Source organism: Heterocephalus glaber, unplaced genomic scaffold (assembly GCF_053883595.1).
Source record: "Heterocephalus glaber isolate CG9 unplaced genomic scaffold, H.glaber_assembly_v1.0 deba00000122, whole genome shotgun sequence".
In the NCBI taxonomy this organism is placed as follows: domain Eukaryota; kingdom Metazoa; phylum Chordata; class Mammalia; order Rodentia; family Bathyergidae; genus Heterocephalus; species Heterocephalus glaber.
Window position 1 is genome coordinate 7,217,638 of NW_028258138.1, and position 23,520 is coordinate 7,241,157.

Consider the following 23,520-nt stretch of genomic DNA (forward strand, 5'->3'; position numbering starts at 1 on the left):
TGGCTGAACTTCCTTCCAGTGAGGCTCTGCGTGGTTTTCTTCATGGGAGACAAAACATCCTGACCTGTGGCCAATGGCAATAAACTTTACGGGAAACATCCAAGTGAAATATTGGTAGATGACAGAGAATTAAAATGGGTGTAGTTCATTTATTACTGATAATTTTCTAAAGTGAAAGACGTGATGATAGTTAAAACAAGTACAAAACACCAGATGCAGAAATTGGGTCATTTCTGTGGCATGCAAAACAACAAAGTCAATCCAAAAGAGCTTTAGACATCTTATCTGTAAACATAATCATGAAGCCTGTTTTCAGGGACTACACAAACATTCCATCTAACTGGCAAGAATGAGTGAACACAGGATAAATCTTGATACAATACCTATAGTTATTCAGAGACAACATGTCACAAGTATACTGAGCATATGGGAAAAATATCAAGCAACAAATCAGGCCTAGAGTAGACCCTAAACATCTTTATATTTAAAAAAAAATGAGTAGGAGATGGAATCACCAATTGAAAAGCATGGTCCTAAAATGTGCTAGATTTAAATTAAAGGAGTACATATATGATGAAGTTAATATTTAAAACAACTGAAGTTATGATCGATAACCAATACCATTATTGCCTGCTCTCAGGCAAAGCAGCACAAGGATCAATGTCTTTTTGTGTTATTTTAGTGAAGGAAATATTATTAAGATAGTAATGGGAAATGTCCAGTTACATGTGTAATTAGATTTCCCCCAGTTGGCAGAGGTAAGCATCTTCATAACAGTGTTACAGAGTTACATCACAAAACACTTCTGGTGTGTATTTGTCATCTTTCCTGATGCATGTCAAAATGCCTGACATACACAGCTTAGAGGAGGAAATGCATTATTTGGCTCACAGTTTCAGAAGATTCAGTCCATGGTCAACTGGTTCCAAGACGGGAACATCATGGTGGAAGGGTGTGGTGGAGCAAAATTGCTCACTTTATGGTGCTGGGAAGCAGAGGACAGGGGAGAGAGGCAGAGAGAGATATAGCCTCCAAAGACAGCTCACCTCCCTCAACCATGCTTCACCTCCTAACAGCGTGTTGAACTTTGAACATCTGTGAATTAATCCACTGGTCAGAATAGCACCCCCATGATCCAGTCACTTCTCCAGGAGTCTCTTAAGCCAGGCATGTTGAGAAGATGAACTTTGTACACATTTAATGATGAGTTTTGTCCTCATAGAGCCATATCACCAAGTCCTTATATTCCAATGGGCATCCCAACATTGCTTGAGAAATTTCAAATCTCTCTGTGGTTGATTCTCTCTTTCAGCCCCTTTCTCTTATCTAGACTACCAGGGACTAGCTGTACTGAACCAATCAGTGGACTGGTTTAGGAACCACACACCCTTAGTCCCAGCATCACACACTTTAGATCCAGCCACTGGATGAGGCTTTGAGGGGACATCTAGACCCAAGCCACAATGCCTATCCACTCCTATTAAAAAAAGGAGACTTAGAGAAACGTGATGAAAACCATCAAAGATAAGAATTTGGAGCATAACAAGGAATTCTGGAACTTTGTAACATGAAGCTGTGACAGATGAACACCAGAGAGGAAGAACATGACAAGCACCACATTGTGGTTTGAGGTCAGAGGGAGAAATACACCAAACATGAACTATAATAGAGAAATATAAGTCCTAAGTGAGAGGTCAGAGACTGGAAGTCAAACATGAGAGGCCCGAGAAGGGAATAACAGGAGCTCCAGGAAGAACAGAAGACTCAGCAGCAGAGAGCTGATACCTATGGAGACACCAGAAGATCAGTGGTGAAATGCTGGTGAAATTGCGGCCACCCCTCCAGCCCCTCATCCCATGGCCACTGTCTGAGGACCAGACATGGGAAGCATCCCTGAGAGGTGGACCCAAAAGGGTTGGCTGAAGAAGGAAATCAGGTGGCTCTGGGGTCCTCCATGCCCCCGGGCTGTTCTCTCTGCAGGGGAGGCTTGCACTGATTTGGGTCAACCCAAAGAGGGAAGCCTCTCCCTCCACCTCCACCCTTAACAGCAGCAGTGGGCAACAGACACATCTGTCCCTCAGCAGAGCAGGCCCGGGAGCTGGCCTTACCCAAGACGGACAGAGAGCAGGGTGGACACCGGCATCAGCCTCCAGCCTGGCTGCATCTCATAAGCACGCAGGGAGCTGTTAGAGGAGGGAAATTCCAGGGCTGCATCCAAGATGGATTCAGAGAAAATCTCAGCACAGAGCTGCCTGGTGATTTCAATGCTCTACCAATGCTGAGAACTGCTTCATTGAGGGAAGCACTTAGTAGTAATGAAATCAAGAATTTTTAACTATCTGCAAGAAATCCAGGGGTTGTTGGAAGGGCAATGTGGGAAAGGGAATGGATGGGAATATCCATTGCATGGGCATTGTTTGGGTCAGGGTGGATAGTAAAGAAGGGAACTGCAGGAGTCCTGAAGCACTTATTGCAATTAGAGCAGACAAATAAAGCATCTTGATGGGACCATATGTCCTATGTAACTATGATGTGTTACTGGTTTAATGATGACCGTTATGAGTAGTAAAGTAAGTAGTGGAATGCAGAGGCATTTTAGAACATTTATGTTAACAAGAAAGGGCAGAGCTGGGGAAAACAGAATGAAGAGATTCTTGAGCCAGCAAAAGGAAGGAAAGGAAAAGCATACAAGAGAAGACAGACAGGCTATAAGAAATTAGTGTGGTAGAAGGAGCTGAACTATTTCACTTCTTCTAGGACAGCTGAAAAAAGGTAAAATTCCTTAGGAGGGAACAAAAGACAGTTTGTTTTTTTTGCACATTGTTGTCCTATAATTGATACTATGATTGTGAATTTTCTGTTCCTTCTGTTAATCCTATGAATTTATGGTGCATGCATTTAAAGCTCTGTTATTAGGCACATTTATATTTATGCTTTTTATGACTTCTTGATGGATTGACTCTTTTACATTTATCATGTCTCCTTATCTCTGCTAACACTCTTTGTCTTTATATCTGTATTATGTATTTGTAATGTCACTCCAGATCTTCTTATGCTTACTGTTTCATGTATATCTTTTTTTGTCCACTTACTTTCAACCTATCTATGTCTTTATTTTTATACTATGTCTTTTGGAAACAACACAGGATTGATCTTTGTATTTTATTCATTTTTGACAATCTCTTTCTTCCTCCTTCTCCTTCTTTTTCTGATTCTTCTCCTTCCTCTGCTCCTTTTCCTCCCCCTGTTCCTCTTCCTTTTTTCTTTTTTGTGGTACCAAGGATTGAATCCAGGGGCTTCACAGTGAGTTACACCTCCAGCTCTTTATTTTGAAGCAAGGTCTCGTTAAATTGCTAAGTTGCCCATGCTGGGCCTGAACTTGCAATCTTCCTGCTTCAGCCTCCCAGGGTGTTGGGATTACAGGAAAATCCATCTTGTCAGTTGAAGTATTTAGTCCATTAGCACATAAGTGATCATTAATATAGTCGTGCTTAGACTTGTTTGGTAGTACAGGTCCCCTGGCCATGAACTCTTAGTTTTCTAAGATCTGAAGTGTCCTTATTTTACTTTCGTTTTTGAAGGATATTTTCAAAGAATTCTTAGTCAACAGGTTTTTTTCTTTTAGTAGCTTTAGATGCAATTTTTCTTCCCTCTGTCCTCTTGTCTGCATAGTTGCTGATGAGATGTGAGAATACTCTCAATCCTTGTTCGTGTCATGTTTCTTTTGCTGCTTGTGAATCTTTCTATTTTTTTTTTTTTAAGTACCAGGGTTCACACTTGGGTCCTTGCACTTGTGCAGCAGGCAGTGAAACCACTGAGCTAAATCCCCAGCCCCTGAATCTTTCTATTTTTATTTGGTTTGCACCCATTGGTTATGAGCTGCCTAAGCATGGTGCTCTTTGTACTTATCCTTACTGGGGTCTGTGGAGAGTCTTGAATCTGTAACTACTAGGAAATTTTCAGCTATTGTATTTTCAAATATTTATATCTCACTTCCATTTGCTCTCACTTCCTCTTCTGGCATTCTAATTATATATGTTAAATATTTTATTAATAGTCTACATTTCCCTAAGAATTTAAAACTTTTTTTAGTCTTACTGCTGTCTGGTCTTCAATTTGGATAATTTCTATTGATTTATCTCTAAGTTTATTTTTTCCTCTTTCATCTTCATTCTGCATCCAGTCTAGTAAAATTTTCATTTCAAGTATTGTATTTTTTAGCTCTAGAATGTTTCACATGTTTCATTTTTGTAGTTTCTATTTTTCTACTGAGATCAGCAGTTATTTCATTTACTGTAAGCATATTTCTGAGCATAATTTTAATAGCTGCTTTAAAATCCTTGTCTGCTAATTCCAACATGAGGGTGCACTCTGGATTGGTCTTCATGAGTTGTTTTTGACCTTGAGTAACATTTTCTGGTCTTTTTGTATGCCAAGTATTTTGGATTATGTCTTGGACATAGTGCATCACCTATGTATTGTGTTACATTCCTTTGAGTAATATTGGCTTTTTGTTATTTCAGCAGGCATTTGCTTTCTTGGACTCCAGTGGTTAACTCTATGTTTCTAGTAGCAGTTCAAATCTGTTAACTTCTTTTCTCTTTTAATTTATTCGTGAATTTTTATTTGCATGTCTTTGCATTATTTTTGTGGTGGTGTTTCTAGTGGCTATAATCTAAATTCTTTATATTTCACAGCCTAAAATCAATATTATATCATGTTATATACTATGTAGAAACACATACATATGTGCATGATTCCACATATGCATGGTTCAGGGTTCAAGTAGAGACATTTTGGCAGTTTATAAACAGAATCTGGGGTTCCTTCTATCTTATTTCACATGGGCTGGGGTTTGCCTCAAATATTGCTTTGCTGTTCTTCAGTCAAAAATTCCATTTTCTCCCCAAAACATTGGCAAACCTTAAAAAGTCACTGTCTTTCTTCATTGACAGTGAGGGTAAAGAAAAAGGGTACACTCACATGTTATTGTGGGAAAATGAATTGCCCTCACCTTTTGGAAAAGAACCTAATAAAAATATCCTCATCATTTTATTCAGTGTAACATAGTGTTATTTGTAGAGGCACAAACAATGTGAAAATTTTGAACATTCAACTGGGAAATGTTTGAATACATTGTTATTTTTTATTAAGCCAATGTCAAAAAGATATAGAAGCCAGGCGTGGTGGTGCATGGCTGTAATCTCAGCTCTTGGGAGGCTGAGGCATGAGGATTGCCATGAGTTCGAGGCCAGCATAGGCTACCTAGTGAGTTCAAGGCTGGCCTGAACTGTATAGTGAGATCCTGTCTCCAAAAAAAAACCATATAGAATTGTATAAATCAACCAAGACAAATGTCCGTATGTGAAGATAAAAATTCAAGTTATTTCATAGTGTGTTATTTCAACTTCAAAAACAAAAAAAGGAAAATAACAACTAATTTTCCAAAAGAGCCTTTAAATATTAGAATAGAATTGGTCACACATCAAAATTTTATCTATCTGTAATAGGGATTGAACCCAAGGCCTTTGCACTGAGCTACATTCCCAGCCCTCTTTTATTTTATTTATTTATTTAGTACCGGGGATTGAACTCGGGTCCTTGTGCTTGCACAGCAGGCGGCAAAACCACTGCGCTAAATCCCTGGTACCCCCAGCCCTCCTTTAAAAAATTGTTTTTAAAACACTTTGGAGACAGGGTTTCTGCTGAGTTGCTAAGTTGCCAAGCTGTCCAGACTGGGCTTGAGCTTGCAACTCTCCTGTCTCAGCTTCCCAGAGTGCTGGATTGCAGGCCTGTGCTGTCGCACCTCCTTTCCACATTTTTGATATTGCTTGTCATAGAAGGGTGGAGATGGAGCGTGTGTGTATGGCTTCCTTTGTTCCCATGGACTCTGAAGGGCAGTTTTAGAGGCTGGGGACAACTTCCTACGTTACGAAAGCATCAAGCAGGAAAGGCAGGCCTGTCCCGGACCCTGACTTGTAATGTGACGTTTCCTGCCTTTCTGCTCTTTCTCACCTCTCCGCTGTCTGTGCATGGTAAGGACTGTCCTACCAACTAGGCCAGTTTTGCTGCCGATGAAATGAAGGATGAAGACAAATATAACTTTAAGGGTTAAAAGACACTGAAATGCAAACTATGATCCTCAGGAAAATTCTTAAATATTCTCAATTTCTGTGATGCAGGTGGCAAAGTCACCTGAGGAAGCATCTTCCCTTCCCAATGGTGATGTAGCAGGAGAAGCAGAGAGCAGCGCCGAGGTAAAGGCTGGCATCCTGCGGCACTGCCCCCATGCACTGCAGGGTGTTTGCTTGGACCTGTCTTTCTCTGCCTGCTGTCTGCCTACTCTATCTGTCCATCTGTCCATCCATCTTGCCCGCCCTTCTGCTTGCCTTATTTCTCTCTTTGCACCCATCTGTCACCTTCACAAGCCTTAAATGGATGACTTGAAACCCCCCACTCAGGCCGTTTATTACTGTCACATGCACATCTGTCTACGGACTGACACTGATACCCCAACTGGTAATTTGGGGGTTACTGGAGCTTGTGCTCCAAGCAGCCTCATCTATGCACCGTGTCCCAGCAGGAGTGGCCTGGTTTCCCCACATGAGCATATCGAAGGTTAGTGATTCCCTGGGTGTTTTCCTGCCTAGGGAACAGAGAAGGCTGAAGAAACTGGGGAGAACGAGGTACAGAAGGAGAGCAGTGAAGAAGTGGGTGACCTCCCCGAGTCCCAGGAGAAAAGCGTGAGTGTTTGCTTTCGGTGTGGTGGTTTCTTTGCTTTCAGGCCTGTTCTTAGCTTACTGGGCTTCTAAGAGATGCCAGGGAATGGGCACAGTGGTGAGGAAGCAAGCAAGGAGCCTAGAGTTCAGCAGGGAGGAAGCTGGCAATTTTCATTAAATTGCTACCTGCTGTGGACCAGGAGCAAGGTCTGACAAGAGCCAGAGTAGGACCCTGAGCCCCGGCCCGGAAGGACCCAGCTGGCCAGCCTGTAATGTGTTGTCGTCATGGTTGTTAGAGGTGGGTCAGGTTCACGATCTGGGTCAAACCAGGTCTTGAATAATGATCAGCTCCACTGCCCCCAAGAGCCCTGGCCATGGGGAAATGGAGCAGTATATTTGGGGGCACCAGCAGGGACTTGAGGACAAGGAAGGGGACATAGGAGGAAACTGATGCTCAGATGAAGTCTATCCCAGGAATAGCAGATCCCAGCAATCCAGGGTGGAGGGTCCGGTCCTGAAGGGGTGCTGTTCAGGGGTAACCGGATGGCCAGTGGGAAACGGGTTCTGTAAGAGCCCAGCAGAGATGGGGGCAGATTTTTCAGGAATTCTGAAAATGTCTGGGAAGCAGGTGGGGCTGGCTTCCTCTGAGCCTCCAGTTCCTCTGAGCACCGGGAGAACTTTATAAAATGCTGCAGACATCACAACGTGTTTGTGTTTGTATTTGGCCTTTATCACGCTGAACTACTTTATTAGAATAGTGAAGTTATTTGGAGTTGTATTGGTTGCCGACCAGTGGCCCTATCTGAAAATCTTTTGTGCCCTTGGCTTGACCGACTGTATGGTGGTGCTCTCACCTCCTGGGCTCCCTCCAAAACTAGTCTTGGGGAAAGTTCCTTCCGGGACAAACCCTGGAGGGCCTGAGGCCAGCTGCCCTCTTTCCTCGGCCCGCTCACCACCCAGGGCCTGACACAGCACCACTGACACCTGTCCTCGGTGCTGGCCATGCGCCATGTCAGCAGCCTGTGTCCCTGGCCACCGAGCCAACAAAAATAGCTGCTGTGGAAAATTCAGGGACATCCACAGCCGGGCTTCTGCCTTCTGGCTTTCTCAGAACACCAAGGTGCGGTTCCCTAAATTGCATAGTCAATAGGTCACGCATCGTCCTAAGATCTCGCGAGATTGGCTGATGGACTGCGAGATTAGTTATCTACACAGAGGCTCTTGTCTCTGTAATTATTTGTCAACCATAAAAGTCAGTTCAAGCATTGTATAGAGAGGACTTTTAAGGATCTGCTGAATTCTGGTATTTTGCAATTTTGTGAGCTGAATTTGAAAGCTTGTTCTCTTGTTTAAAAAAATTAATATATCCTACCTCATTTCCGGTGTTAAGGCAGGAATAGCATTATTTCAATACGTTCACTCAACATTTTATTAACAGACTGAGTGGCACAGCATGCTAGGCAGAATTCTAGGGGCTGGGGAGGGAGCGTGGAGAATACCAAGTCCCTGCTGCTGTGGAGTTTTGTCCCAGCAGAGTGAGTAGTGCTAACATCCTAAGTCCTCCAAAGCGGATTTGACCATTTGAGACGGTGTCTGCCATCACCTTCCCACATATCTATCAACAAATGAAGGCTGATTCAGATACTGATAAAGAGTGCTAGGTCCTTCCGCAGCCATTCCCAGCTAACCTCTATGAGTTGAGACCAGCAGTTACCCTATAAGACCCCTTACTGCTCTCCTGGCCAGCTCTAAGCATAACTCCATTTTTAATAGTACCTCGTTTAAGGTGGACACAGTTGGGAAAAATAACTGGACTTAGGAAAATGTAAAACTCTTCATGATTGATAATTCTATGGTGCATGCGGTAAATTTTAATCTGTTCCTATATAGACAAGAAGAAAATGAACATTCTTGGGCAGCTGAAGAGTTGATAGCCATTCACTGAACTCAGGTTTATTTAGCTTATACCTTGGTTCCAGACAGAACTTGGAGGCAGAAGATCCAATAAGATGAGCAAGACATGTCCCCATGGAGCATGCAAGCCAGTCAGGGAGACAGAGAGAATGATGATTGTGGGAGCAGAGAAGAGGTCCCTCAACTCCAGCTAAGGGTTAGGAAAGTCTTCCTTGCAAACATCATTTTGAGCAGAATCCTGGAGAGGTGGCTGTGGGAGAAAAACCACACGAGACTCAGTACAGCTGAAATAAGTATGGCGGGTTCTAGAGCGATCCTGACATGGAAGTTTCTAAACATGTGGGTAGCACAGTGAGGCTCACTGTCTTCTGGAGTTGTCTGTCTGGCTGCAGCATGGAGAGCAGAGTGGAAATGTGGGAGGACAGGGGTGTGATGTCCAGGGGCAGTGATTTCAGTCACAGGAGGGTTAGGCACAACTCACAACAGCACCTGAATTCTGCAACGTGGGCCAGACCCTCTCTCAGGATGTTCCTTTTGCATGGACACTTGGTGTGTCATCAGTGATGTCCAATGTGAGATTAGTTTGCTGCTTCCCAGAGCTAAGCTGTCCCCTGGGCCTCCCTCAGACTTGGCCAGCTGTGTCAGCAGCACATTTAGGCTCGTCTGTGAGGTCTAAGATCCCGGAACGGCCCAGACTGGTGATGCTGAGCTGGGAGCCGTGGCAGTGCCTTGGTGCCTCTATCTCTTGCCTTCTGTGACTTTGCTTTTCCTGTTACCAATCTTGAGAGGCACCCTGGCGAGGAGGAGGAGGAGGAGGGGGAGGAGGAGGAACACTAAAGCAGGAATTAGGAGACTTGCGGTGATCCCAGTTTTGCTGCTTCCTTCCTTGTCCTGGGACTTTTGTCAAAGTACAGAACTCTGTGGCCTCAGAAAGAAGAGGCTGGTAAGAGGGAACTGGTGACTACAAGGTTGGTCTCCAACCTGGGTCCAGGATTCCAGGAGCTCGCTGCCTGGGCTTCAAGGCAGGGGAATTCTAGGGACGGCTCCTATGCCCCTGCAGCACTGGGGACCCGGGGAAGTCCTCAGGCTATTTGGGGAAGGGATGGCGAAGCTCTGACTTCCTCTGAGAGGGAGACAGAGCTACTCGTGGTACTGAGCAGTACTACTAGTTAATTACATTTTCTTAGGTGTATGAGTGATAGAAACAATATCTTGAAGTTCATAATATTTCAAGAGCTTAAACTATAATGCACAAAAAAAGTACAGATCATCTAGTTGTCTTAGCTTTGCTTTTTATATATTTTATGGTTTAATGAATGGGTTGTTCACTTCAATGAGCTTCTACTTTATTATAGTTTGCTTATTTTCAGATCCAACGTAAAACTGACTTGCAATTATGTTTTTTTCTTTCATTCTGATTTACGGGCCTAAGGAAGAAGAGGGAGAGAGAGCAGCAGAAGAGGTACGGGCTATCACCTTTGACAACTGCGCTTTGCCAGCCCAATGGAAACAGCTTCCGGGGAGCGCATCGGAGCGTTAGCCGCCTTCCCCTTGGTCTCCCTGAAGTGAAAACTGGTGCAGCCACACCCAGAAAGTCCTCCTGTGCCTGCCCAGAAGGGAAATATGTGGGCGATGAATGTGTAGAAAATTCGTGTGAGGGAGGTGGACAGAAAAACAGGACCTGGCTGTGCATCCTTTCTGAGCTTCCCATGAGAAGGTGACTCAGGGGCTTTTAATCAAAGCCAGGAGAGGCTGGAGTGGGGCATCAGGCTGAGATGCTTTCTCCTCTGTCCTTGCCCACCCCACTGAGGAGCACGCGGTGTATGTGGCCACCGTGGTGAATAGTGATGTTTCCAGGGCTTCCTGATCACCCTGCTGAGGGAGGGACGACTGCCCTGTGGTTATGGGGATGGACATTTGCCACCTGACAGCGGGCGGCAGTTTATTAGCTACACATAGTCATAGCCCAGGGAAGGGATATGCGAGGCCACCTTCAGGAACAGTGCAAATGGGCAGGGTGGGGAGCCAGGCATTGCAGTATCAGGAGGGTGGTGCTCCCTGGTTCCCACACACAGGGGGATGTGGCCGGCTTGTTAATAGTTCAGGAGGAGAAGCAGGCACTCTGCCTGGTCCCTTGATGAGCAATGTTGTTATGTTGTTCAGCCGGGAGACCCAGTGTGCAGGGGCAGAGTGGGAGGGGAGCGAGGATGTAGGCCTTCCAAGGCCACTCTGATTGTACCCGACATCAAGGAGGCACAGAGTACTGTCATGATTTCAGTGCTTATGTCTCAGGTGTGTGTCTCAGATGCCTTTGTGACTGGAGCTGCAGGTTTAAACAGCAGCCCGTCGTCAAGTGTCTGTACAGTGTACTGCTTGCAAATCTGCTGCCACACTTGGCTGTGACATTAGGAAACCACCTGGTCCCAAGATTCCTAGCAGGGATATAGCCAGGGAGAGCATGACAGAATTGGGGGGGGTTGTTAAGCTGCCCCCCAACTTTAGGCTCTGGTAGGACTGTGCTCTCATCTACTGGTTTCTGAATTTCCCAAGCCTACTGTATTAGTCTGTTTTGCTTTACTGTAATGAAATACCCAAGACACACTAACTTATAAAGAAAAGAGGTTCATGCAGCTCACACTTAGGGAAACTGAAAGTCCAAACAGCGTGACAGAGGGTCTGGGAAGGGCTCCTTGGGCTGTGTCACCTCATGGTGGGCAGCTGTGGAGGGAGAGAAAACTCCCATTGCCAAACAGGAGGTCAGCGAGAGATGGGGTCCCATGGGCCTCTCTCATTGACCCGAGGGCCACCCAGCAGGCCCAGTCCTCAAAGGTCCCCTCCCAGCACAGCCCTCACGTGACCCCTCAGGGCACAGACTCAAAACCACAGCACTGTGGTCCTCAGCCAGTGACCAAGAGTCCTGGGCATGGCCCTGTGGAGACACAGCCCGGGCTCCTGGGGTGGCAGACCCCGCCCCTTCACCGCTCCTCCCGTGACCATGAGAGAAAATGCACAAGGTCAAGGGAAAAAATTACAAAAAGGAGCTTAAATTTGGAGTGTAAAAGAAACAGATCCAACAAGATGAAAAATGTAAGAAAGAAATGTCTTACAATGAATGAAGGTAGCCTAAGAACAGCGAAGGTCCAAGAGAACAAAGTTTCACAAAGATAGGAGTTGATGAATTATATAAAATAAGGACAAAGTATTAAAAATTAGGGGTACTAAGAGATGACTTTAAAGTACAATTAAAACATCAAAAGGAAAATGATAAAACAGTATTAAAAAGCTATTAATGGTATCAAGAATAAAATTTATTCTCTAACATGTAATTGAAGATGCTGTGTGGTGTGTGGTGTGTGCTGTGTGTGGTGTGTAGTGTGTGTGGTGTGTGGTGTGTGTCGTGTGCTGTGTGTGGTGTATCTGGCTGTGCTGTGTGCTGTGTGCTGTGTGCTGTGTCTGGCCGTGCTGTGTTGCGTGTGTTGCGTGTGTTGCGTGCAGTGCGCGGTGGGTGGGGTGTGTTATCAGGAGGCCCTCCCCTCTCCGGCAGACTTCCGGTTGTTTGCTTGTTTCTCCTTGGGCCTGGGGCCCTGACACGCGTGTCTCCTAACGAGGTGACTTTTGTTGGAACAGAAGGAGGACGTCGGGGAGGAGGCGGCAGAGGAGGAGGCCGGCCTGGGAGAAGAGGAGCCCGGGGACCAGGCGGAGGACTCGTAGGCTCCGCCGCCCTGCAGCCCTCACAGGTAGCCGGCCCTGCGCTGTCCCCATCCCGCCCTGGTCCGCGGGCTGCGCTGGGCGGGTGACCGAGGACCCGCGGTGCCCTGAGCCTGCGCCTGCGCCGCTAGGGGGCGGTGTCAGCGGTGGGCGGCGGGACCGGCCAAGGCGGCGTCCAGGAAAGTAGCCGCCCGGAGTTCAGGCATGAGGGTGCAAGGGCCGCCCGCCCGTGTACGAAGCATGAGCCCGAACACTCGCGCGCGGTGGCAGGGCCACGTCACTAGGGGTCTGACGCGCTTCCGCTGCCTGGTCGTTTTAAATTTCTATTAATGATAAAAATTATGCTGCAATTCTTAACAGATGGGGCATAAGATTGTATTAATATGATTATAGCACCTAAGTTCCCTTTTTTCTCGCTGTATGGTTCAAACTGGCCTTGAACTCACTATGTAGCCCATGCTGGCCTCGAATTTACGGTGATTCTCCTGCCTCAGCCTCCCGAGTGCTGGGATTAAGGGCGTGTGCCTGCCACCTGCCTGGCTAGGCTGCTAGTTTCAGTAGTGAGGGTTAGCGAGGAGAAGGGGAGAGGCTTCAGTCTTGTGAGCCATAAAGAGCGGAGGGCATTGTAAATCACTGTGTGCTGAAAAGGGTCCTGCTTCCGGGGAAACACTCACGACGGTCACGTCATTACTGATATTACTGACCTGGCCACCGGGTTTGCAGTTCATCCAGGGCAGTTTTGCTCCAACGCTGCAAGGATCCTTAAAAATGTCAGTTAAAGGGGCCGGGGATTTAGCTCAGTGGTTCTGGTGCCTGCCGCGCAAGCGCAAGGTCCCAATTTTGATCCCCGGTACCAAAAACCACCCCCCAAAAATTTAAGTTAAAATTTTTTTCACTCTCCTTCCTGACCCTTCCATGCTTGCTCTTAAAAATGCGCGACAGATTCCCAGGCCGTTGCTATCAGAGCAGCGGGGAAGGAGCCACTGAGCGAATAAGCACCGCGCGCAGGGGTCTTCATCGCGGGCTGCCACAGAGCTGGTGCCCAAGCGGACACAGCTGCACCCGGCTCCTGTGGGGAAGGAGGAAAAGCCCCCGTGGCTTTTCTGTTCTGGGTTCCCAACCTCCCCCCTTCATATGCTTACAAACAGCGAGCTGGCGTGAAGCGTGCTTAATATATGCTAGGGCATCTGGGAGCTGGAGGGCCATAAACATTTTATCTTCATTTAAATTACAAAGCGAGTCCAGCCCAGGACCTGCTGTTTCTCCTGCTGATTTCTTTCACGTAGTGGATGCAGACCGCTGCTGTAAAGCCCACTGATTGTCCTTTCATAACGATTCCATTCCTAAGGAGTGAATTGGGACCCGTGTTTGAAAAAAAAGTAAGACTGGCAGGTGTATGAAATCCTCCTGCAGAACAGCAGGAAGGGAGATGCGCTGGTCCGCGTGCTTGTGCCGGAACAGAGTGAGTCGCAATAAAACCTGCGGCACCAGACCCATCAGTGCTCAGGGGAAGCTCTTCTGCTTGCCACGCTCTTTAAAAACAACGCGGTTTTGGGCCGGGGATTTAGCTCAGTGGTGCCGCCGCCTGCCTCGCAAGTGCAAGAACCCGAGTTTGATCCCCGGTACCAAACAAAAACAAAAACAAAACCCAAATACAAAAAACAAAACTACACAGTTTTAATGTGACCGTGATAAAAAGTACGAACTGTGGAATAGCAGAGCAGGGGGAGCGTCCGCGTGTAGCTAGATGTCTTTATAGGCCAGTTGAAAGAAAGCGAAGTACTGAACAGCACATTTTGTCTGTTTCTCTGATGGGCTCTAGTTTGGAATCCAGTCCTTCGAGGTCTGTTGTGAGGTCAGAATGCCTGGAAGTGAAGGAGTGAACCAATCAGCACCCCATCTCCCCCCTCACCCCGGGCAATTTCCGGGGCCTTCTTTAAAATATCACACAGCAGTGTGATCAGCCATTCTGCAGACCATTCAGCTTCTAGAGACAAACCTGTCTCAGAACTCATGGATAATCCAGGCATTTTATATTTTATTTATTTATATAAACTAAAAAATTTTTTTGAGACAGAGTCATGCTATGTAGTTCAAGGTGGCCTTGAACTCATAGCAATTCTCCTGCCTCAGCCTCCCAGATGCTGGAATCACAGGTATGTGCCACCGCACCCGGCTTTATTTGAAAAGATGATTTTAGGGGGAGCATGGTGATGAATGAACTATGAAAGAATTTACATTTTCAATATTTGGAAGTGGAGGCAGAATCTCAGTTGTTGCTGTTTCAGGAGAAATAACATGTAGTGTGAGATTGTGAATTCTCTCTCTCAAAGGCCGCCACATGGGCTGTTGAAATTTCCCCTTCCAGGGTTAACCTGTAAATTTTGCTTCTCTGTCTCCCATGGACTCTCATGGGAGAAGCTGTAATTGCAGGGCTTGACTTCCTTCCCGTCTTTAGTATCTGTTAGCATAGAGAAAGGTTAGAAACCGGGCTTGGTTTTCCATGAGAAAAACTTGTTTTCCTTTCCTTGTTCTGCAGAACAAATGGTAGGCAGTCGTTTATCAAGTAAAAGGCAATGCTGTCTCTTACTAATGATGCATAATGAAGATTGTGGGGAACATTCCCTGTCTCTAACAGTCTTCTCCCTAATATTTTCCCTTTCTTTTAGAATCATGAAGCAACATTTCAAGCCATGAAGCAACATTTCAAGCCATGAAGCAACATTTCAAATCAGGAAACAACATTTCAAATGTTTCCCTAGAAACTCAGTGAAATACTTTGCCTTGAAGCGCACACAGCTCTTAGTGCATTGGGCGTTCCCCAAGAATGTGCACTATCAGGTGTGGTTAGATGTACACAGATAGCTACTTAATCATATCGATAGAGGTTAAATGTGAAGACAGTATATGCATATCTTCATGTGCCTGGCACTCTTGGCCTTTGCTTTTTTTTTTTTTTTTGCTCTGCATGCATAGACATTATTAGTACCTTGAATCGAAGAGCTCAAGGAATAGAACTCTTTGTGATACAGCAAAAGCATTTCCATACAGCAGATTTCTTCCTGTGTGCCTTACACTACTTGCCTTAGGCTTAGCTTTGAAAATGAGGTGCTTCCCAGAAAACAATCATATAAATAAAGATTAATAGCAAATATCTCGGCCTATTGTTTCTTTGTTCCTGGTCTCTGCCTGAGTATGTCTGAGCTCCGCCTGAGTCCCCTCTGCCTTGGGATGAATGATTTTGTTGCACTGATTATTTGATCACGTTCCCAAATTGCGCTGGTGGTCTTGTAGGTCACATCTCATGTTGTACAAACTACTGTGCATGCAGGTCTCTGGAGCCTTATCTTACTGTAGCTCTGTCACCCACAGTGTAGGGATGATAGCAGGGACAAGGGCAATGGCACCCCAGCGCCCTTTGCACGTTTCTGAGCTGCAGGAGCAGCTGCTTCTGTTTCTCTAGCCGAGACAGAGAAGCGCTGGGCTCACCATTTTAAAACGTGGGCTGGAGGGGGCGTGGCTTGGCTGGCGCCTGTCACGCCCCACCCCTTTGCTCCCCTCGCCACCCCGATGGACTGGGACATCTTGCTTCCCTGTCCTCCCTGGCTATCTAGCAGCCACTCTCCTCCACTCCAGCATGGATGCAGCTGGACTATCAGCATGACTCCTCTCCCCGTCTCTCTCCACTTCCGACACTGCTGCTGCCTTTTGGACCAGGGAGGGAGGGATCTAGGCCCATTGTTAACACCCTCAACTCCCACAGCTGGCCTTCTAGAAGGTTCCCTGTTTCAGCCCTGCCACTCATTGGGTCGTTGACATGGCAGCTGAGGCTGTCCTGGAGCCCTGCACCAATCACGGGCCTGCACTTGGACCAATCACAGGCCTGTAGCTGCTATATAAGCAGCACTCCCCATCCACTTCTCAGATTGGTCTAAGAGGGCTCGCTCCAGCGTGCGGTGTGTGCTGCAGCTCAGGCCCTGCTAAAGTAAAGCTTAGGTTTGGTGGTCCTGGAAACCAGCTTGTAATTTATTTCTTGGGTCGTGTGGGCTCCAAAAGTCCTGTAAATGTGCTTGAGATTCTTATTCTGAGTGGTGTGGATAGAGCAATCAGTTCAAAAGAAAACACTCTGTTCAGAAGAGCTCCAGGAGCAGCAGCCAGTGAGGTCAGTACAGAGACCAGCACCCGACTCAGGTGGTGGCTGGCAGTGGCAGAGACCCGAAGCTGGCTGCGTCAGCTGCTCGAATGTACTTTGTTTGTTTGGTTTTTTTTGGTACTGGGGATCGAACTCAGGTCCTTGCGCTTTCGCAGCAGCCTGTGAAACCACTGAGCTAAATCCCCGGCCCTCGAATGCACTTTGCTCATTCATGATTTCTGTCTGAATCCAGCAAAAGAACTCTAGGCTGATTTGCAACATTTCTGGGGACCCAGATGGGCCACCTCCTTTTGGAGGGTTCCCAAGAAGAGTGCAGACCTTCCTCGTGGGTGACAAGCAAGCACCTGAACCTTTCTTCAGTGTTGGGCACAACTGGTAAGGTCCCCTCCCTGGCTGTCCCCCTGTGTGGGACCACAGGGCTCTACCCAACCCATCCCTCTTCTGTCCTGTGTCCTCACTTCTGTTTCTGCCTCTGCTTTCTTTTTCTTTGTCTTATGCAACATTTTTGTTTGTTTGTTTCATGGTTAAAGATTCCTGGTATTTTTAAGGGCTCCCCTTTATTAATTTGGAATTGTGCTTTCTGGGGAACTTACCTATCTTTCCTTCGGGGAGATTCCCCAGAGTACCTGGTATTGGAATTTGGCTAAAATTAATCTACAGTTTGTTGTTGTTTGACAACAGCCTCACTTCAGTTGCACACTCGCAGAAGGATGCGTTGAGGCTCCCAGCCCTGTTCATTGTTGGATATCGCAGGAAGGGTGGAGTAGGACCATGAACTGTGTTTGTGGTTCTGGATAGACACCTGCAGTAGGATGCGCTGGGGCTGCGGCAGACCTGACTGGTTACCCAGAGTTAACCGAGTGCTAGGCAGACTGCACCTCTTCAGTTCTCTAGGTAGCGTGGCTTGGTCTGGTATGGGTGTGCCCAGATATTGGGCTTTATTGGCTTGCTGGTTCTGGGGAGCAATGAGGCTTTTACTATTGGAAATGGATTTTCTGGATAGGGAGTCTGGGTTCCTAGACTCACTTGGATTTGATTTGTGCTGTCATCTCCTCTGTATTGTTCTTGTATTTGTTTGAGTGATTTATGAGTTACTTTGGGTTGTGTAGTTGTCTGGGAAAATATGGTTCTGATATTTTTGTTGTATTGATTACTGTAATCTCATCTGTTGTGATTGTCTTTCTTGTGATTCTGTTCACTGCTGTTATTTTCCCTAGAGGTACTGCAGGTGTATTACAGGAAAGGCGCTTGATTGTGGCTTCTGGTTGCTGTTGCTCTCTGTCCCACAGTGTAGCCAAAAGGGGGTTCCAGGTTTCTCTGTTAGGTGAAGGTCTCACCAAACATGGGAGTCACAGAGTATTCCGAAGGTCTCACCACTGGGCTGGCTTTCAGCTGACTGGGGCAAATTTAAGGATGACTTATTTATTATTATTTTTTATTTGTTGTAGCAAAGACGATTTATTGAACTTCATGGAGGAAATGTAACACTATTCTACAACCAAACTATTTAACTTTAGATTTCATGTGAAAACATGTATTAGCAGTATACTTTCAAGAAAGCATTGCTATTAATATTTAACTACATTAGGTTCTGGGGTAGTTTCCTTTGTCATTCTCACATTAAGATTTTGCTAAAATAATTTATATATTTTAATTAAAGGTCATGGTTAAATGAACAGATTTACAAAATATGTGGTTTTTTTTTTTTTAGATAGTCACCATTGTTGAAAGTGACTTTAACAGCCAATGAAGTGTTTTGTAAATATTTTGGAATATATCTAAAAGCTTTATCTCCACTCACCTAAGTATCTTCTTTTTAAAAATAAAAATGTACTGGGCCAGGGATTTAGCTCAGTGGTTTTGCTGCCTGCTGCTCAAGCGCAAGGCCCCGAGTTTGATCCCTGGTTGCCCCCGCAAAAAAAATGTACCAAAAAATTAAAATAGCAAGTTGTTGCAAATGAAGTAAAATATTTTAAAAATTAATAAATATTAAAGGGAAAAACGAGTCCTTTCATAAATGATAATGGATACTTATTACTATTGTTTCATAAAAAGAAAAAGTTAAATTACTTTAAAAAAACCCATACAGTACTTCAGGAACACATGTGCTTGGAAAGCCTATAGAATTTCTTCCCCCACTTTAAAAAATGATTTGAAAAGTCATGAACAGATTCCCTTCTTTAAAAACCTATCACACCCATTACAATTATTACAGCTTTCATTGCTTTGCTATAAAATACTTATAAATCAATGTCAATTTAAATAAAAGTAAAACAATTTTAAATTCTAGCATGGTTAAGAATGGCTTAATCTCCCTAAATTATGTGCAAATAAAGCCAATTTCAGCTCTGATAATTAAAATTGAATAATTATTTATTGTGATGATTAGTTTATTTAATAAATTGTGTTTATTTTTATAACTAAATCATCCATTTAGGACCATCATAGTGACTAAACAGAACTTCTAAACTAGATTAGATTACATGTTTAATTGGTTTCCCACATTCTTTTTTTATTTATTTACTTTTTAAGTTTTTACCAGTACACGTTTGTAGTGCACAGTGTCTGCTGCATTCCTTGTGTGGAGCTGGCACATGTGCGTAATGCATCTTCATTCCATTTCATCTCCTTTACCCCCCGCCCCCTCTCTCCCTCCATCTCCTGACCCCTTTCCATTTGAGAAAGATACATCTCCCTACTTCCTATTTTCTCATTTTTATTTTACTTTCTATTTACATTTTAGGTTTCTCATGTAAGAGAAACCATGTGATATTTAAGCTTGCATGTCTGATTTATTTCATTGAACATTATGGTCTCAAAGTTGCATCCATTTCCCTATAAATGACACATTTATCCTTCAGAGTAGTACTCCATTGTGTTTAAATACCACAATTTGTTATCCGTTCATCTGTTGGTTGACATTTAGGTGGCTTCCAAGATTTAGCTACTATGAGTTGTGCTGCTATAAGCGTCGGTGTGCATAGATCACTGTAATATGATGTATTTAACTGTTTTGGGAGGATATCTAGAACAGGAATAGCAGGGTTGAATGGAATTTTAAGTTTTAGTTTTTTGAGGCATCTCCAAACTGATTTCCATAGTGGTTGAACTAGTTTACATCCTCACCAACAGTGTAGAAGGGCTCTTTTTTCCCTGAAACCTCTCCAGCATTTGTTATTTGATTTCTTGATGATGGCTAAGATGGAATCTCAGTGTCATTTTAGTTTGCATTTCTGTAATGGCCAGAGGTGTTGATGGTTTCCTGCGTTCTTAAAATATTTTAAAATACAATAATCTTTTGGCTTAATTTCCTCTAAAATTATCAAAGACAGCAAATGACGTGAGTCAGTGAATGTGCACGCGTCACTTGGACAGTACGTGCCTTATGTCCACTGATGTCAGTAGCTTCATGTGCTAGTGTGCCATGTTCTTTGTACAAAATCTTAAATTCAAAATAAAAGTGTAGTAAAAATGTCAAAATATTTTTTCATCACTGAGGGACAGACAAATATTTTTTGGTGTCTAACTTATTTTTTTTGCTGTGGAGAACTATTTTGTGGTGACCATGTAGAAATTGGTAGCACAACACCGTCCCACAGGAATCTGAGTGAAGGCTGCAGAGCTATGTCCACTGGGAGCTGATTCCATCCAACACTGAGTCGCTAAATTGGGGGTGAGGGGAGAGCCAGGGGTACCAGGACCCATGTTTACCAATTTCCCCCAAGTTGCAGCTCTTCCTTCTAACTAGTTTTGTACTGTTTGAAGAAACCAAAATGAAAAAGAAAGCACCTTATAAAGTCATTCCATCCACCTTCAGATCGGCTTACATATCAGCAGTCCTACTGCACAATGTCTGCTGTTCCCTCCCAGGAGCCTGGGCTGGGATGGCAGCTGCTCTTAGTGCCCCCTGGGCTCTCAGACCTCCCGCTTTGGCTGCTCACTGGGAAGATGGTCAGCTTCACCCTAGCTTTCCTTCGTTCTCAATCTCAGATGAAAACCAGCTTCTTCCTGGTGTTGTCACAGTACTGCACTTGATTAAGTAGATACAGAATACAAGTATAAACAGTAAAGTATCAGGATGAGCCATCGTATTTGAGATTAAATCTTGTGATTTATCACTGCCACACTTCAAAAGTTTTCTTTGCTCAGAATTAGTATAACAACTCCTTTAGCACCAGCATGTGACCACAGGCTTTGCTTCTTGTTTCTGGGGAATTCCCTTATCAGAGGGTTGACTAGGCATTAATGGTTTGTGGCTCTTATAAATGTGGCTTCCATGTGGTGATTGGCATTGGGGTTTTTAGCAGTTTTCAAACAAAGGCATACTGTGTGTGTGTTTGTGTGTATGTGTGTGTGCAAATTTTTGTGCCCAGTCTATGGGCACCTGAATGGCACTTTTCAAGTCAGTTTTATTTCCGATGAGAATCCATGGCATGCCATTCGCTAGCAAATGGTGCTCATCCAAGATGGCAGGCTGTGTAAAGCAGCCACGCCGGTCAAGTCATCCACGAAGACCATGGCGTGCACATTGTGGTAATAGTGCTGCACCATGCTCTTTTGGAAGCACTCTCATCCCACTGTGTCCCATAACTGGGTCGTGATGGGCTCCCCCCCAGTGTCCACCACTTGGTCTTCGAAATCTTCCCTGATCCTGGCCTTGGTGTGGTTTCGGAAGCGGCCAGCATAGGAGCCATAGGTCTGGTATGTCTTGCCCACATTGAAGTCCCTGGGCACGATGGTCACGAAGGTGTGGGAAGTGGGCCAGAGGTGGAAACCCTGAAGCCCTTGACACCATGCAGCTGGCCAAGAAGCTGGCCTCAAGTTATGGCTGCGCCTCTGAAGCCATTTTCTGGACCTGCCCCAACCTAGGTGAGGAAGGCAAATGTAGGGAGGCTGGGGAATCACCCCACCACATGAGCACACTCCACCTGCAGGCTCCACTGGTCAGCGCACGTCCTGGGAGCTGCTGCCCAGGTTGTGTGCATACAGTGCTAAGGAGGATGATTTGGAGAAAACGAGGCTGATCTTTTGTAACACAACAAGAATACTGGCTGAAGACCTAATCTCTGAATTCTAATACTGTTCTCCAGCCAGATCCCTTCTGTAAAAGAGGAGGCAAGGGGTGAGGCAGCACTAACATCCAGGTTTTTCTGAGGTTATACCAAGACCTTAGGCTTGGGAACTCTTGTTGGAGCTGCGTGGCTGCAGTTTCCATGCCCCATAGACCCGCAGCACCTGACCTAGGTGTCTTCACAGACCCCTGCTTTCAGCCAGCACCTTGCCGGCAGGTATCTGCAGCCCACTTGTACTCAGCAGGTGCCCTACACTACCTGATGCGAGGCCAGCGTCTCTGTCTCTGGAGCCAGCTGACAGCACTCTATCCCCTCCCATTGTGTCCTCTCCCTCACCCAAGGCAGAGGCCCCTTCCCCTTCATCCCTACCAGCTTCCGCCCCAGCAATCCCATCCCCAACGGCACTGAGATCGGCACTGAGATCGGGAAACAAACTGGCGCCCGTTTCACGCAGGGGAATCTGTTCCCCAGACGGGAGGCGTCGGGTGGGGATGGAAGCGTTATCAGAGTGCATGTTCCCCTCTCGGTAACAGACATGGCTCAGTGTAAAGAAAGGTTTGGCAGATTCTCCAAGAACCCTGCTATGTTTAGGGATGAATTTATTAAGTTGAGTATAGTTTTGTTCTGACTTGAAGGGACAGGACTGCAGTGTGAACGCACTGCTGCCCTCCTCTGTCATGCCTTTATGACAAAGGTGAATTCTCACAAAGGCTGCTGAAGTAGCTGATGGGTCGGCAGCTCCAGACCACGATGCTCGGAAGCCTTCTGAGGAAGCAGCACCCCTCATTGACTTCAAATGCGACCCTGAAAATTCTCACAAAATGGAGAGAATAGAGCATTTTGGGACTTGTGTTTCAGAGGAGATGGGAAGGTGTCAGGTTAAGCCTGTCAATTATGACAGGATGAAAGGGAGGAGCATCCTGCTGTATTTTCCAGTCACCTGTCAGAGACCTTCCAAAGGTACATTAACAGTGACCCAGGGATGGCAGAAGAGAGACCCTGAAGGACATGCATTTTATACCGCAGTTGAACGGAATGGCTCATTTTAGTTTTTTGAGGACTCTTGATACTGATTTCTGTACTAGTTTACATTCCCACCAATAGTGCAGAAGCACTCCTGCCCCCTCAGCCTCGCCAGCGTGTGTTATTATTTGATTTCCTGATGATGGCCATTCTTCCTGGGGCAAAATGGAACCTCAGTGAAATTTGCATTTCTCTAATGGCCAACAGTGTGGAGCGTTTTTTTGTGTATTTATTGGCCATTTGTACTTCTTCTGAGAAGTCTGTTTATTTCATTTGCCCGATTTTTGAGTGGGTCTTTTATTTCTGGGGGGGGGTGTCTAATCTTTTGAGTTCTTTATATGTCTAGGTATTAGTCCTCTCTCTGAGGAATAGTTGGCAATTCTTTCCCCTTTCTGTAGGCTGTCTCTTCACTCTGTTGGTGCTTTCTTTTGCCTTGCAGAAGCTTTTTTATTTGACAGGGTCCCATGTGTTGACTCTTGGCACTATTTCCTGTGCCACTGGGGTTTTGCTCAGAAAGTCCTTGCCTGTGCCCATGATTTTAAGAGTTTTACCTCTCCTGTCTTCCAGCAGATTAGGTGTTTCTGTTTTAACATTTAGTACATGGTGAGAGATACAGGTCTAGACTCAGTCTTCTGCATGTGGACTGCCAGTTTTCCAACACTGTTTATTAAAGAGGCTGTCTTTCCTCCAGTGTGTGTTTTCGTCCCTTTGTCAAACAGGAAATACTACAGTATGCTTGGAGTTGCTTCTGCATCCTCTATTCTGTCCCTTTGATCTGCACATCTGCTTTTGGGCTAGTACCATGCTTTTATTTAAAAAAAATCAAAATATATATATCACTGTCATTCTATAACATAACTTGAAATCCAAGATTTTGATGTCTCCTGCTTTTCTCTTATTAATCAGGATTGCATTTGCTATTCTGGGCCTC

At 45.3% G+C, this 23,520-nt stretch overlaps 1 protein-coding gene, 1 long non-coding RNA gene and 1 pseudogene across 3 annotated transcripts in view; 1 reads left to right on the forward strand and 2 right to left on the reverse strand.

The window, feature by feature from the left end:
- Sh3bgr (SH3 domain binding glutamate rich protein) overlaps positions 1 to 15,495 on the forward strand; it is a 35,976-nt gene extending 20,481 nt beyond the window's left edge. Inside the window, exons 4-8 of one of the 2 annotated variants that reach the window (XM_087212512.1) lie at positions 6,183 to 6,257; positions 6,651 to 6,743; positions 10,070 to 10,095; positions 12,261 to 12,370; positions 15,011 to 15,495. In XM_087212512.1, coding sequence (XP_087068638.1) covers positions 6,183 to 6,257; positions 6,651 to 6,743; positions 10,070 to 10,095; positions 12,261 to 12,370; positions 15,011 to 15,018 — 312 coding nt within the window. In that variant the 3' untranslated portion in view covers positions 15,019 to 15,495. Of the gene's footprint in view, positions 1 to 6,182; positions 6,258 to 6,650; positions 6,744 to 10,065; positions 10,096 to 12,260; positions 12,371 to 15,010 lie in introns of both variants that reach the window. The other variant, XM_004842359.4, reaches the window with a different exon arrangement.
- On the reverse strand, positions 8,647 to 14,242 carry LOC110348653 (uncharacterized). Its single transcript, XR_002394082.2, has 4 exons — positions 14,048 to 14,242; positions 13,484 to 13,684; positions 13,046 to 13,102; positions 8,647 to 8,883 (listed from the first exon to the last, which is right to left on the reverse strand). It is a non-coding gene; the product is annotated as an uncharacterized LOC110348653 (long non-coding RNA).
- Positions 15,496 to 20,662: 5,167 nt separating the features above from the next.
- Positions 20,663 to 21,539, reverse strand: LOC101714701 (ras-related protein Rab-33B pseudogene; annotated as a pseudogene).
- Positions 21,540 to 23,520: the final 1,981 nt, after the last annotated feature.